The 14,029-nt window shown below is 34.8% G+C and overlaps 2 protein-coding genes across 5 annotated transcripts; one reads left to right on the top strand and one right to left on the bottom strand.

Moving 5' to 3' along the window:
• Positions 1-3,138: 3,138 nt before the first annotated feature.
• On the top strand, positions 3,139-6,092 carry LOC112741906 (uncharacterized). 3 transcript variants are annotated; one of them, XM_025791088.3, is made up of 6 exons: positions 3,139-3,683; positions 4,030-4,107; positions 4,483-4,582; positions 4,686-4,739; positions 4,933-4,984; positions 5,671-6,092. In XM_025791088.3, the coding sequence occupies exons 3-6, from the start codon at positions 4,497-4,499 to the stop codon at positions 5,878-5,880; spliced, it is 402 nt and encodes a 133-aa protein (XP_025646873.1). In that variant the 5' UTR covers positions 3,139-3,683; positions 4,030-4,107; positions 4,483-4,496; the 3' UTR covers positions 5,881-6,092. The 3 variants fall into 3 exon arrangements, with proteins under 3 accessions (XP_025646873.1, XP_025646872.1, XP_025646875.1); XM_025791087.3 differs by lacking the exon at positions 4,030-4,107; XM_025791090.3 differs by lacking the exon at positions 4,030-4,107 and having other exon boundaries at positions 3,199-3,683; positions 4,464-4,582.
• Positions 6,093-7,263: 1,171 nt separating this feature from the next.
• LOC112741905 (uncharacterized) lies at positions 7,264-13,849 on the bottom strand. 2 transcript variants are annotated; one of them, XM_025791086.3, is made up of 10 exons: positions 13,328-13,849; positions 11,892-12,265; positions 11,687-11,770; positions 10,539-10,648; positions 10,085-10,135; positions 9,721-9,864; positions 9,548-9,637; positions 8,743-8,849; positions 8,520-8,604; positions 7,264-7,520 (listed from the first exon to the last, which is right to left on the bottom strand). In XM_025791086.3, exons 2-10 carry the CDS (start codon positions 12,001-12,003, stop codon positions 7,422-7,424), a joined length of 882 nt encoding a protein of 293 aa, XP_025646871.1. In that variant the 5' UTR covers positions 12,004-12,265; positions 13,328-13,849; the 3' UTR covers positions 7,264-7,421. The 2 variants fall into 2 exon arrangements, with proteins under 2 accessions (XP_025646871.1, XP_025646870.1); XM_025791085.3 differs by having other exon boundaries at positions 11,892-12,273; positions 13,328-13,835.
• Between the last annotated feature and the right edge of the window lie 180 nt (positions 13,850-14,029).

Here is a 14,029-nt window from a genome sequence, read left to right as displayed (position 1 = left end):
AAATTATAACTTATATATTTTAAAAAATATTTAAAAAGATCAATTTGATATATTCTCTATCTTTTCAATAAATTATAAATTTTTTATTTATGTCCTACATCAAAATTATATATAAAAATTAAATATAAAATTTTAAATAATTAAGATTAATATATATATTACTATTTCATACGTGTATATATATAATATTAAATATATATATATATATATATATATAGATAATCGAGCCAACTCACGAGCTAATGAGCTGAGCTTATCCAAACTCAAGCTCGACTCATTTATTTTATGAGCTCAATTCTAAACTCAAGCTCGGCTCACCAACTCACGAGTTCAGCTTATCGAGCTATTAACAAATCGAGCTCGAGCTGACTCATGAGCTGACTTGACTCACTTCCAGCCCTAATAGTGACATTTTTATGTTTTTATTGTTTTTGTGAATCTTTTGTCTAAAATACTTTTTTCTTTCGGGATAGTGATTTTAAATTGTGTCTTGAAACTCACTATTTGCTCAAATTTATCATTCATTGATTAGTCTTAGCATTTCAAATGGCATAAAAATCATACTTTTCTTTTCATTGATTATATTGTAATATAATTTATGAAGCAGGGACAATGACGTATATACGCGACACGACATGACACGACACAGAATACACAAATTTTAATTTTTTATAAAATATGGGATACAAATACAATAAATATATAGAATATAAAGTATTTTTTAATAAATTTTAATAATATTTTAATATTTTATTTATACTAAAATATAAATTATATATTTTAATTATTTTTTTAATGTCTTTTTAATTATATAAAATATTTAAAATAATTTTATATATTAATAAATGATAATATATATTATTTTAAAATTTATCACAAAAATACAGATTAAGAATAAAGTTAGACAAAATTGATGATATTGAATTTTTAATTTTATATATTATTTTATTATAATTCAATTATCTGAATTAAACTCCATTAAATAAGTTAAATTTTTAAACTATTAATCTAACAGACTATTAGATATGAGTAAGGCATATGATAGGGTGGAATGGCACTTTCTTTGGTTTATATTGGAGAAGTTTGGTTTTGACTCCCGGTGAATCATGTGGATTCGAGAATTAGTGACAACTGTTTCTTATTCTGTTATTGTGGAAGGACAACCTTATGGTTTCTTCAAACCAAATAGAGGTATTCGACAAGGAGATCCTCTATCTCCCTATCTTTTTCTTTTCTGTGCAGAAGGTCTCTCCTTCTTGCTACACAAGGCAGAACAAAACAGACTAATTGAGGGTCTTCAGATACATAGGCGATGTCCCAAGGTCAACCACCTCCTCTTTGCTGATGATTCCATCTTATTCTGTAAGGCTAATCCTGAAGCATGTTCAAATATCCTGCATTTATTGAATTCTTATGAAAGCATCAGTGGCCAGAGGGTAAATCTTAATAAATCTGCTGTATTCTTTAGCCACAACACTCCCTCCACTACTCGTACACTACTGGCTAACTCTGAATATTAATCATATTGGAGCTCAGGATAAATACCTTGGTTTGCCTTCTACAGTCTCTAAATCGAAAAAGGCTTATTTTAGTATGATCAAAGAAAAGGTTCGGAAAAGAATCCAAGGATGGAAGCGCAATCTTCTATCGTCAGGTGGTAGACACGTATTGCTTAAGGCAGTGGGAGAAGCTATTCCTATTTATATATTGTCTTGCTTCAAGTTTTCTGATGGTTTAATCTCGAAAATTCACTCTCTACTTTCTCAGTTCTGGTGGGGACAAAAAGGTTCTGAAAGGCGGATGGCTTGGATTATCTGGGACACTATGACTCGCCCACGAAAAGAAGGAGGCCTTGGATTTAAAGATCTCAGAATCCAAAATCTGGCGCTTTTAGGCAAACAGTTTTGGCGACTTGTAACACAGCCTACTTCCTTATTATCCAAAATCCTAAGAGGTAAATACTTTAGCAATGGTAATGCCATAACGGCAGAAATTGGAGTCTTACCTTCTTGGGGATGGAGGAGCATACTGGAAGGCCGAAAGATTGTTGAAAAAGGTCTTAATTGGGTTGTGGGTACTGGAGAGAATATCCGAACCTTTGAGGATCCTTTCTCCTCCGTATCCTTTAATGATTTCTGACATACCAAATAGACAAGCTATTTCTGAGTTGGTTCCAAGAGTTAAAGATCTAATTACTGAAGATAGGAATTGGAATCAGAATCTTATTCAAGAATTATTTCCCCAAGACGTTGCAAACAAGATTTTGTCAGTTAAAATTCAGCAGAGTAGGGACAAATTGCAATGGAATTTGAACAAATCCAAACAATATGATACAGCTTCAGGTTACAGAATTGGCTATTTATTTTACCATCCGCCTCTGGAGCTTTGCCCTAATTATATGCAACAGAAAAAGCCGTGGATTGATTTATGGAAGTTGAACTTGCCTCACAAAATTAAGCTATTTATCTGGAAAGTTCTCCATGGCTGACTCCCAGTGCTTGCTCAGATTCATCACCGCATCCCATCTATATCACCAATATGCCCATGCTGTCATGAAGCAACCGAAACAGTCACTCATTGTTTGATCGATTGCTCTAGAATTAAAGATGTATGGTCTCAGAGTTATCTTCGTGACTGTCTTCCCCCTCAGAGTCCTAACGACTTTTGGACATGGTGGATTGCATCAACAGAGATGCTTAACCCGTTGAAGAATGCTGACCGTAATCCTCAATTGCTTGCCATCATTTGCTGGAACTGCTGGAAAGCTCGCAATCAGTTGATTTTTTAAGGTTCTACTTCAATGCCGTCTACCATTCTAGGAAGCTCTGTCAAGTTGCTCCGTAAAATCCAAAAAACTCCCGGTTTAGGTCGTCATCTCCATGAGGCAAGCTCTTAATTGCATCCAATTTGATTTATCATTCTTTCTTTTTTAAGATTTTTTTCGTTTTTCGACCACGCACCGTTGGATGAATACTTTCAGTGTAGTGTTTTTGGGAAATCCCCATCTTTCATTATGCTGTCCTACTTTTGAACATCTTTGTATTTCATTTTTCAATAATTAATGAAATATAACCTACTATCTTTTGGAAAAAAAAAAAAAAAAAAGGACTAAAGGATGTCGTAGACTCGTATCCAATTGATTTTCGGAGCTACTCACAGACACCACTTATAAGATGATAACATAACTTATGTCTCAACTTTCTCGTTCTCTTTTTGTTCCTCGTATTTTTTCCCTTCACAGGTTTTTTCTTTTTTTTTTTTCTGTTATTTATTACAAATTTTTTTTGTTTTTTCAAAAATTTCCATGTTAATTTTTTAAAAATTCATTATTAAAAAAAAGTAATATTAAAGAAACTTGTTCATCGAAAATTTTTCATAATAATAATAAATTGGTACCACAAATGTAACAATGCCAAAAAGATGGACATCATAGCTCATTGACTTGCCAAAACTCTCTTCTTTGTCTCCCTCTCTGCTCTGCCCTGCACTGCTGCCGGAAGAACCGTTGGCGGCGCGCCAGGCACCACCGTCCTGCTCCAGGTCCTCCTCTCCGTCTTCCCTCTCTGCCATTTTCTGTTGTGTTCTCTCAGCCTTCTGCCAAAGCCGCTGCTCGCCACTGCAAGCCGTCGCTGCTCGCCGCCGTTCCTCACCGCAGCTGCAAGCCACGGTCCCCTTTCTCTCTGGTCCGTAACTTAGTTTCTGTTCCAATGTTCCCAGCCTTTTTTTACATAGGTTCAGTGGTATAAAACTATAAATTATAAACCTCCTCATTTGTTGGTTTAAAAACATGATGAGACAAGGGCTTTGGTGTTTCTTTTGAGTTGTTAGTTTGTAAGTTCTATATCTTCTCTTTGACGGTGTGTTATGGCTTAATGTTATGTTTATTTATTGAATTTGCTATTGCATTGGCTGAATTAATTAATTGGATTCCTTATTATTAGAAAATTGCGCAAATTGATTAGATTTTATAATTTGTTACCTTTGCAATTTTTCTGCATTTTTTTATGTGCATACACATGTTTTTTTTAGGTAATCCTCCATTTTCCGGAAAGCATGGCTGATTTTTGGCTCACCGCCATAAGCCGCCATCAGCAATAAAAAACTATGGTGCCTCGTAGCTTTAATTCCTTGATGTAAACATTGTTGTAGGTTAATATTTTTTATTTCTGGATTTTGTTTTGCAATTGCGTGTTCATATCAGAATACGCCCTCGCTCTGTTTATTGGGGTGTCTATTCAAGAGTGAGTACAAGCTTTTGGAAGATATGAATTGGAATGGCAAATAAATTGGTCTTGTGTAACAATGATTCAATCGCTATATTAGTATAGGTCTGAATCTGACATGTGACATTTTCTATTTGTTTCTGTTGTGCAAAATGGTAGAGCATATAGTTGCTGCTACGGCTTCTGGCTGTGTTGTTTCATATGTTTTGGGTCTAAAACAAATATATTCGTCTCATTTAGGCAAATTTTTGTCCTTTAGATCCAGTGAGCTAGATGGAATCCACAAGTTCCAGAATCAATGTTCCAAACACTAAACCATTTTCTACGAGGCTTCTGTTTGATCGCCGCTATGGATGGGTGTAATCTCTTCTGTCTCTCTCTCTCTCTCTCATTGTTACACACGCACAACATATTGTCTCATGCTGTATTATACAATTAGTAATATTGATTTCTGTCTGACAGAATTGATGAATGGAAAGACCCATCGGAGGAAGCACTTGACGGTGGCCGAGGAATGTAAGATGCTTCCCTTTTCTTTTAACTCACTCTACTTTGAACTGAATGAACAAATTAAGGTAGGATACAGATGAAATGCCACCATATAATAATATCACTTTATATGCATCATGTTATCTTTGGCTTAATGTGCTTATTTGAAGTTGTGCAGAGAAATTCTATGCTGATTATTTTTGCTTGATCTGTCAAAAAGGTTTTGTGTATTCCCACTTGTCAAAGCTTTGGTGCAGAAAGTCTCCCAATCGGTACAATTACAATTTTATCAGTGACTTACATTGATTTGGACTTGAATTTACTTCATTATTTCATTGAATTTCCTTCTTTGGCTGTTGGTTTGTTTCATACTTTATTTTTTTAGCTGACCCATTTTGACATGTACCACATTTTCTTTGTTTCACTATTGTTATCTCATTTAACATTCGTAATTTAAGCTGAAATATTTACAAGAAGAGGGGATCCTTTTCCCTATTTTTATGTGTATTACTTGTCATACAGGATTTATCGTTTTAGATGATCCCGTGTCTTTGAATTTTAATAAGAAATTTGAATAAGAGAACTTGATCTATCAACATATGTTGTTTTATAGCAAAGGCTCTATCATAGGGTTTTTATATATTCAGTTACCTTTCACTTTACAATTAGAAAGCTATACTTAATAGTTTCTTTCATTACTGACAGTACTCCATAAAGTGTTTGAGTAACATGAAAACTCAATCAGTGGAAGATGTTGAGTAGGCTGTTTGCAACTCGTTACATTTTTGTAGCTTATGATGATTAGTTATTTTGTGCTTGTTTGGTGTGCATTGTCAAACACATTTCTGGTTTGGTCAACTAATTATTACATGAATGACAACTATCATGGTCCCCATCCTGTTCACTGGTAGGGTGAAATGCACCATTTAACTTATGCCTTCTTACAATTTCTTTGTAGATCAATCTTGCTGCAACGTCAGCCATGAAAGTTTCTGAACAGCAACAGCTGTTTCCCCATCAGATGCTGCAGCATGCGCTAGATGATGGTGTTCATGATTTAATGTCATCCTTAAAGAATGCAGGTTACAAAGGTTTCATCCTCAACAATAATTCACAGCCACGAGTTTCTAGTAACTCTACTCAGCAGGATACAGCAAGCAATGAATGATGGAGGCACAAAGCTCGCGTTATTCCTAAACTGCTTTATGATATGCAGGATCTTAGTTGAATTATTTGTTTTAAATTTATAATCCATGAATGAAATCTATATATTCATGTACATGGTTGTCCTACTTATCATTCCAATACTTTTGTAACTTTGAACTCATGGTTGGGCATTCACGTGAGCTAGTAAACCAAGTCCATTCTCTGTTGGCATTATACACTTCAATAGTAAGGCCCTTAGTATAGGCATGCAGTAGGGAAGAAAGTTCTTTAAACAGTGTAAAATCCAAGCAAATTGTTGTTCCTACTGAGAAATGCATTCAGTAGAAAGCCAACTTAAAAAAAATGTAGACATGTGAGTCAGTTATTTGTCCTATTAACCAACAGGTATCAGATAAGTGAATGAATGAATGAATGGGAAGTATGTGTAACTAGCAGGGTAAATTTAACCAACTTTAGGGTAACATGGGTATGTTTGTCTTTTCGAACGCGATGAGTTAAAGTTAAAAATTCATACTCTATATCTATTTTCCAATTTGTTCTTAGGTTTTATTTATACTTGATTTTCATCCATCTGAACTCGGTTTTATTGTCACTCGAAAATAATAAGGTTTCATCAGATCTCAGATAAGTGTTTAAAAATAGTCCTGATCAATATTTAGTGTTCGATTTGGATCAAGAAGAACATAATTTTCACCCAACCCAAAAACAGTCTTACTAACTATTATTGTAGTATGCCCCTTTAAGTTGGGAGATACGAATCCAAAATTCCTAACTTGGATTGTGGACTCATGGGTATCTATTGAAATTGGGATTGTTCTAGTGTCTTAAAATTCTAGGAAAGCGTCTTTTCTTATCGTGTCATTTATTACATAATATTTGTTTTTCTTATCAAGTTGAAAGTTTTTATCATTAAGATTAGTTTAGTTCTGTCTCCTTTTTTCTCTTGATTTCTAAAGCGAAAATCGTTTAAAACAATATAAGAGTAGAAAACAGACGAGTGGTGAGCTCAAAAATGGAAAAAAGTCATAAATTGTGTGTAAATACTAAATACGAGTATCCAAATTTGACTGATACAAGTGGAAAGAGTATTACGAGGTCCTTTATTATTCTTTTTGCAGATTCTCAAATTACAACAATGTGGATTGGAGGTGTTGATAGTGATGATGAAGGAATCCCATAGGAGAAAAACTGTTTTGAAGATGCAAATCTTTCTTTTTAAAGGAGAGAATGATGTCAAAGTTTATTTTGAATGGGGACGAAAGACAGAGTTGATTTTCGTATGTCATGAATTAATAATAACAAACGAACTGTTCATATTCCCAAGAAAAAGCAAATAATAATTTTTTTCCAGAAAAAGTACATTTCATTCTCACTTTTTCATAGCTTTAGCAGTTTACAATGATGCTCATTCCAAAAATTATATTCCCTTTCAAACTAAGGAACTAAGGACAATGTTCCGTCACGATGAAAAATGCACTCAACGTGTATCAGGTTAAGCTGCGTAAATACTACTTTAACATTGCGGCTTTTGTTATGGCAACATCAATCACTGAGAAACTTGCGTTTTTTACTCGTGTTCATGTAAGGTCTAATAACCCATTCTATTTGAGCTTCAGCTTGATCCACAGTTCCCAGCTTTATCTGCAACGTGTTTGAGAAAAATAGGGACATTGGATTAATTGGTTAACAGTGAAAATAGCAACAAGTATAGCAATTAAAACTGGATTGGGACACCAAATAAAAAAAGAACGGGACTGGACCGATCTTTTCAGACCAAAAACCAGTGAACTGGCCACCCGTCCCATTGCTTCAATAGAGTTGATTATCAGTCTAATTTTAATAATCATGATATTAGGAATAGGTTTGGTATCCAATAACAATCGGAACAATGCATTATTTTATCTAGTAAATATGAAATAAACATTAACAAGCACTAGCATCTTGAGATTATAGAACAATGATGGCTGTTAATTTTGTAATACATGGCAATATGGATAGTTTTATGTAGTTCTTAGCGTAAGTTAAGCAAGTGTGTGGTAGAAAGAGACAAAGACATGCCAGGGTAAAATAGAAAGAAGAATTACAGAAATGTGACCTAAAGGTGGTAAAACTGCCTCAACTCCTTTAAAATAGTAGATAATAGAAAGTAGAAGCAGTAGTAGTCACTAGTAAGTAGACAATTTACGATTTTAATATTTGAATCTAATAAATTAAGCCCAAAAAATAAAAAAGGCGGCCCAAACTGCTGCTAACACTAATAGATCAAAATTTACAATGATATTGTGTTATTAAATTAGTTTACATTTTGTCAAACAGCTGTGCTCACAAACATATCCAAAAAAAAAAATATATCCGTGTAAGCAATTTTACAAATGACTGGGGTAACAAAAAGGATATTTTTAAACCTAAAAGTAAAATATGTAATCACAGAAAATTTTAACTTTTGGAGCAACATTACATCAACCAAAACAAAGAAACATGTATACACATGCAAAATGCAATCACTGAACTACAGTTTTCTTAAATTTAGTAGCATGTAAACAGATGTAGTTACTTTGTTTTGAGGGGAAGATCATCTTTCCTCATAACATAACAACAGACAAAGAAGCAATCAATGGTGAGGTTAATAGTAATGCAAACCTGATAAAGTCGCAACTCAAACCGCGGACCAATTTCCTTTAGTTCAATAGACTTCGGACCTCCATGCTTTTCATATATGTGATGCCTGTATAGAACAAACACTAGATAATGAGAAGGGAAAAAACACTAACCAGCACAAGTTCACTGTAACATGAATGAATAATGGATATTTATAAATTATAATGAAAGGTCAAATGCATAAGATTGTAAATGCAAAACCAACCTGAACGATACATAGTCAGACTGGTTGGAAAAAGTCACAATACGTTTTGTGTCTGGTTTTGGAACTGGGAAAAGATACTTTAGAATGTTGGCAGTCCTTTCACCTAACTGTTTAAAGTCCAAAATGAATTCCAAATAAGATGAGTAGTCAGAACAAAACCAGCGTAATTATTGCTATAGATAGTAATTACTTTCGATAATATTGAATTTGCAAAAGTATATATTCCATAAATATATAATTGGGAAATTAGCGAATAGAAAAAGTGGCCAACATAAACAAAATTCTAATCCCGAATCACAATGCAAACAGAACCAACCTTGCACTTTTATTCTTACAAGATCAATACATATATTTGCTCTGACCAGTAGCCTACTGACTACATCATCTTTTTCATTCCAAATTAACCTAAGTTTGAATCTTGGTTATATCATTTGTCATCTCTAAGACTAATTAATAAAAGCAACCCCATTAGAAACCCAACTATTTTAATAGATCAATGCTTAAAAAGTTGACAATGTGCCTTCTCCTAGTCCTAACCTGTGCTCGAATCTTACTCTTAACAGTTTTAGCATCAGAGGGAAATCATTTAAATCACTTTAAAGTTTAAACAGTCAAGCTGCAACTGCTTCTAGTCCAATTCAGAACATTATGGTTCGAAGACCAGACAAGACACCATTGGCATGACCAGTAGATATCTGAAAGACCAATGGAAAAATACAACAGACCACAGATCAAAACCATGGGCAATTTACCAATGAAATTCGAGCAAGTAAAAAAAATAGAGATCGTGTTGACTTATGAAAACCTTAGTTGAGAAGTTATCAAAAATCAGATGTGGATAAGCCTCGGGCATTGTACCAATGGCTTTCTTGTCTTTGATTTCATGCCTTGTAACCTATACGGAAAAGAAACAACTCAGCATGTTGTCCGTACAAATATATATTACAAAAAGTAATACTTTTTAAGACCAACACTTACCACATTGAGCAATCCAAAATATGCAGTTGGACCATACGGCAGATGGCAGACAATTAAGCCATCCGGAACACCACGATGTTCATGAACCAACACAACATCTGTATAATCATGTGCACGGCAAGACTCTATAATTTCAGAAATAACCTAAAATGATAGCGACAACCATCCAAATACAAACACAAAACAGAAAAGACAATCAGTTTATATTTTAGCTATATAATAACGATTATATTTTAGCTGTATTTATTATCATTACTCATTAGCAAGAAAACAATAAATGGAAAATCAACCAAATAGTCAATTATTCAGATTCTGAACGTATACAAGAGATAATAAATGGAAAAAAAACAGTAAAGGTTACAACCTGACCACCACGATTCATTCTTTGTGCATTCGGAAAGACATAACTCAGCTCCTGAACATAGAAAATTGAGTGTCACAATAGTCAAAACGTTATCCGGAATTTACTAAGACAGAAAAAAAGGAATAAATAAAATAGAACATTGTGAATATTATATGTATAAAACTATATATATTAAAATTAAATAAAATAACTTTAGGTGTTATCTATCAGTCTTCCTAATTTTACAGCTAATATAAATAGGCTTATTAGTTACCCATTCAAATCTTCCTATTTTTCTTTCTTCCTCATTTGACTCTCCTTTTGAGTTTGTATGCTCCAAACGGAAAAGAAACATCTTTTTATGTTACTTCCCTGCCCTTTTTCCTCTTTTCCTTTTTTTTTTATCTATACATAATTAGAATATAAATAAAATTCTCTTCTAGTTTGCAGATGAAAACAATTGAAGTGAGCAAACCTTTACAAACTGTTGAAGAGGAGCACTTGGATCCCTGGAAGTGGTTAGCAAAATTTTAGGATCTTTTTCCGCAGTATGTGCATACTCATCATCAATGTGTGTTCTCGGGACTGAATTACACACAGCAAAAAGTGGAGACAAAATTTCAGCAATCACATCAATGTCTCTTTTGAAATAAATCAATGCAAGAGAGAATAAAACATCAAAAAGGTTTATGAGGGAAAGGCAAAATAGCCTAAAAGCTTGGGGTACCAGGAGACAAAGGGTGTATTTGTGAGCTTGGTTTTCAGAGGGGAAGGGAAGGAAGTTAATCCCTTAATGGATAGAGTAGAGTTCATTTTACTTTTCAATCCCTTCCCATCCATCTCTTTCCCTCCAAGAGCCCAAACTCATAAACACACCGCAAGGAATGATACAAATAAAGCTATTTGCTCAATGCCAAAATATTCTTCTGTATACATGTTCTCATGTATGACGCTTCGATTAATCAGTTCACTGTGTCACATGTATTAGGAGTAAGGACTCGGAACAACTCAATGCTTTCAGTATGAATATAGTGCCTTTCTCAATAACATGACCTCTAAGACCTATAAAATTACTCAATCACCGAACAGGGGAAGAAAAAAGTAAATCAAAACAAAACAAAAACAAAGAATGCCATCAACAATTATAAAAACCACCAACACTCACTATGATATGGGTTATTGTTGGCAACACTTGAATAATTAGAAAAGATACAATGTTTTCCCCTATCATATGCAGAGTTTCCACTTAGAGTTAAACTCCTAAACCAGACAAATTTTGTCTATTAAAGAATTAACCTTTTATGTGGCATGAGTCAAGTTAGTTAACCATCAATTATATGTATATTCAGTGTTGTCTGTTTTGGTACAAAGGGGTTAAATAGAAAGCATATAAAAAACTAGCAATGGTTATAGGTAATTACATATTGAGCTGTGTACTAATGGATTATTATGTTTGTCTTTAATAGCTTCTTACTAAAAACATTACAGAACTCATTGGGTAAAACAATGAATAAAATTAAATTATAAAACAACATAATCAAATTCATAAAAAAAATTCACTAACTAAATTTAAAAAAAAAAAAAAAAGAAAAAAAAGGTGAAGACAAAGGAAGAATATAATACCAGCTGTGTTTTCATCTTCGAGATCGATCTCTCGACGAAGTGCAGCCTCCTCATTCCTAAGCTCAGTAGGTATTGGCTTCCCTTCTACATAAAATTAAAATTAAACACATGAACTAACAATAATAATAAAAATTTTCACGAAAACAAGTGAATTAAAATTAAAAACGGTAACGAAAAATTCATATGGAAGGAAGGAAGGAAGAACCTTGAAGTGCTTCTCTTATCTTGCGCTTCTTTTCGTAGAGCAAGCGCTCTTTGCCTTCTAAGCTCTTCCTGTATAAATACTCCCTCCTCATGCGAATATTTCTACGCAACATTTTGGTAGCAACCACACAGACCCAAAGTGACACGCAGAGAACAGACTGTTCGCAGAAGTGAAAGACAGAAGAAGCTAAGCTGCCGGTGGTACACTGGTGGCGACGGAAGGAACGGAGGCCACGGAGGAAGAGTGAGTGAGTGAGCGAGAAGGGAGAGACGTTGAGTGGGAGAGACGAGAGAGAGAGAGAGCTTGAGAGTTGAGCTTTTAGAGAAGAGTCTGACCAGAGCTTGTGAGTTGTGAGACAGTGAGACTGAGGAAGGCTGATCCGCTAATGAGAGTAGCATTAGAGTTCACAACCATAGTTATCATAACCGAACCGGTAATTGATCCGGTCATACGACGGGGTCACCGGGTCACTGGTTCAACCAGTGGGTCACTAATTCACCCGGTTGACCCGGTCATAATTAAATAAAAATATAAAATTATAAAAATAAAATTAAAATCAAAAGTTAAAACTAAAAATGTATGTCTTCATAAATGTATTACTAACAATCAAATATCAATTCTTAGACAACAAATGATGCAAAAAAATAATAATAAACTAGTCAATAGCAAAAAATACTTTCTCAATTTAAAGAACAAGAAAAAACAAAAGATAACACAATCAGTAAATCAAATTTAAGAGGTGATCTGAAAGTCGGCATCTATATCTTCATAAAACAAATTTGAAGCTTGACCAACATTTCCTTCATTTTGATTTGCATCTATAACTACATTTGTGTCTCTTTCACAAATCAATACAAAAATTAATTCATAATAATATAAACAGAAAGTATGGGACAACAATTTAACTGAACAATTGCAGAGAGCATGAACCTCATTTTCAATAACAACTTCAACTATAATAATTTTTAGCAACAAAAGATTTATCTCAAGAGATGATTTACAGATTAACAGCAACAAAAAGTTTTAGATAAGTGATTATTTCAGCAAGGCAACAATAGATTCAATCTCCAACAAATTCAACGTGATTTACAGATTTACAACAACAACAAAAATTTAACTAAGTGATTATTCAGCAAAACAGCACCAAATTCAAGGTTCAATAAAAGCAGTAATGATTTTCGGCAACAAACAAACTTAAGTAAGTTAAGCTAAGTGATTATTTTGGCAAGTCAACAACAAATTCAAGGTTCATGGTAATCCGTAACAAATTTCAGCAACACATTCAACTTTCAGCGACAAAATCAAAGTGCAGTGATGCAGCAACAAAATTGAAACAGAAAGGACAGATTTCAGCAACACATTCAACTTTCAGCAACAAAATCAAAGTACAGTGATGCAGCAACAAAATTGAAACAGACAAAACAGGGGGAACTCACCAAATCGGGTTGCGCGAAGAAAGCTGACGGCGAAGGAGAAGCTGCTGGCGAGGGAGAAGCTGACAGCAAGGCTCGAAGCAAGAAGACGACAACGAAGACCAGCCCACCGGGATCTGTTGCCTCTGCTACCAGCGACGAAGAGCGCAGGGAAGGGAGAGATCGAGACCAGGTGCGAGACAGAGACCGTGAGAAGCAAGAAGACGACGACTACCACCACCCGAGGGACCAGAAGCGGTTCCGTCTGCTTCTGCCGCCGGCGAAGCGAGCGCAGGGAAGAGAGAGCTTGAGATGACGAGGGCTTGACAGACCGGAGACGAGAGGTGAGAGACCGAAGATGAGACGAGCTGACGAGAGCTTGAGCTCGTGGGAGAAACTGAGAAAGAGAGTCTGAGAGAGGAGATACCGTTGGGGGCTGGGGGTGATCTTCAGCAACTAGGGCTTCAGAGAGGGAAAGGGGGAAAAAGGGGAGAGAGGGGGGATGGAACGGTCCATTGAAAAAAACAAAAAACCATGACCCTGTCCGGGTCAAATAAACCGGTCGAGTCACCGTTTTGCTGAAAATCGGCCAGGTCAACCCGGATTTCAGCAAGTTTGATGCATGATGAGTACAACAAGTGGTTCGGCCCAACCAAATGACTAGGTGACCGATTTCGGTCAAACCGACCGAATCGAGCCGGATTTGATAACTATGTTCGCAACTCT

This window comes from Arachis hypogaea, chromosome 14, assembly GCF_003086295.3.
Source record: "Arachis hypogaea cultivar Tifrunner chromosome 14, arahy.Tifrunner.gnm2.J5K5, whole genome shotgun sequence".
In the NCBI taxonomy this organism is placed as follows: Eukaryota; Viridiplantae; Streptophyta; class Magnoliopsida; order Fabales; family Fabaceae; genus Arachis; species Arachis hypogaea.
This window is presented reverse-complemented; position numbering and strand designations above follow the sequence as displayed.

What these genes read in the sequence shown, in the direction of transcription:
- LOC112741906 (XM_025791087.3), top strand. Translation starts at nt 4,497, where the DNA reads ATGGAATCCACAAGTTCCAGAATCAATGTTCCAAACACTAAACCATTT. An exon ending in GATCGCCGCTATGGATGGGT is followed by an intron (nt 4,583 to 4,685) that starts GTAATCTCTTCT and finishes TCTGTCTGACAG; the next exon opens with AATTGATGAATGGAAAGACC. An exon ending in CTTGACGGTGGCCGAGGAAT is followed by an intron (nt 4,740 to 4,932) that starts GTAAGATGCTTC and finishes TCTGTCAAAAAG; the next exon opens with GTTTTGTGTATTCCCACTTG.
- LOC112741905 (XM_025791086.3), bottom strand. Translation starts at nt 12,003, where the DNA reads ATGTTGCGTAGAAATATTCGCATGAGGAGGGAGTATTTATACAGGAAG. An exon ending in GATAAGAGAAGCACTTCAAG is followed by an intron (nt 11,771 to 11,891) that starts GTTCTTCCTTCC and finishes AATTTTATGTAG; the next exon opens with AAGGGAAGCCAATACCTACT. An exon ending in CGAAGATGAAAACACAGCTG is followed by an intron (nt 10,649 to 11,686) that starts GTATTATATTCT and finishes TGTGTAATTCAG; the next exon opens with TCCCGAGAACACACATTGAT.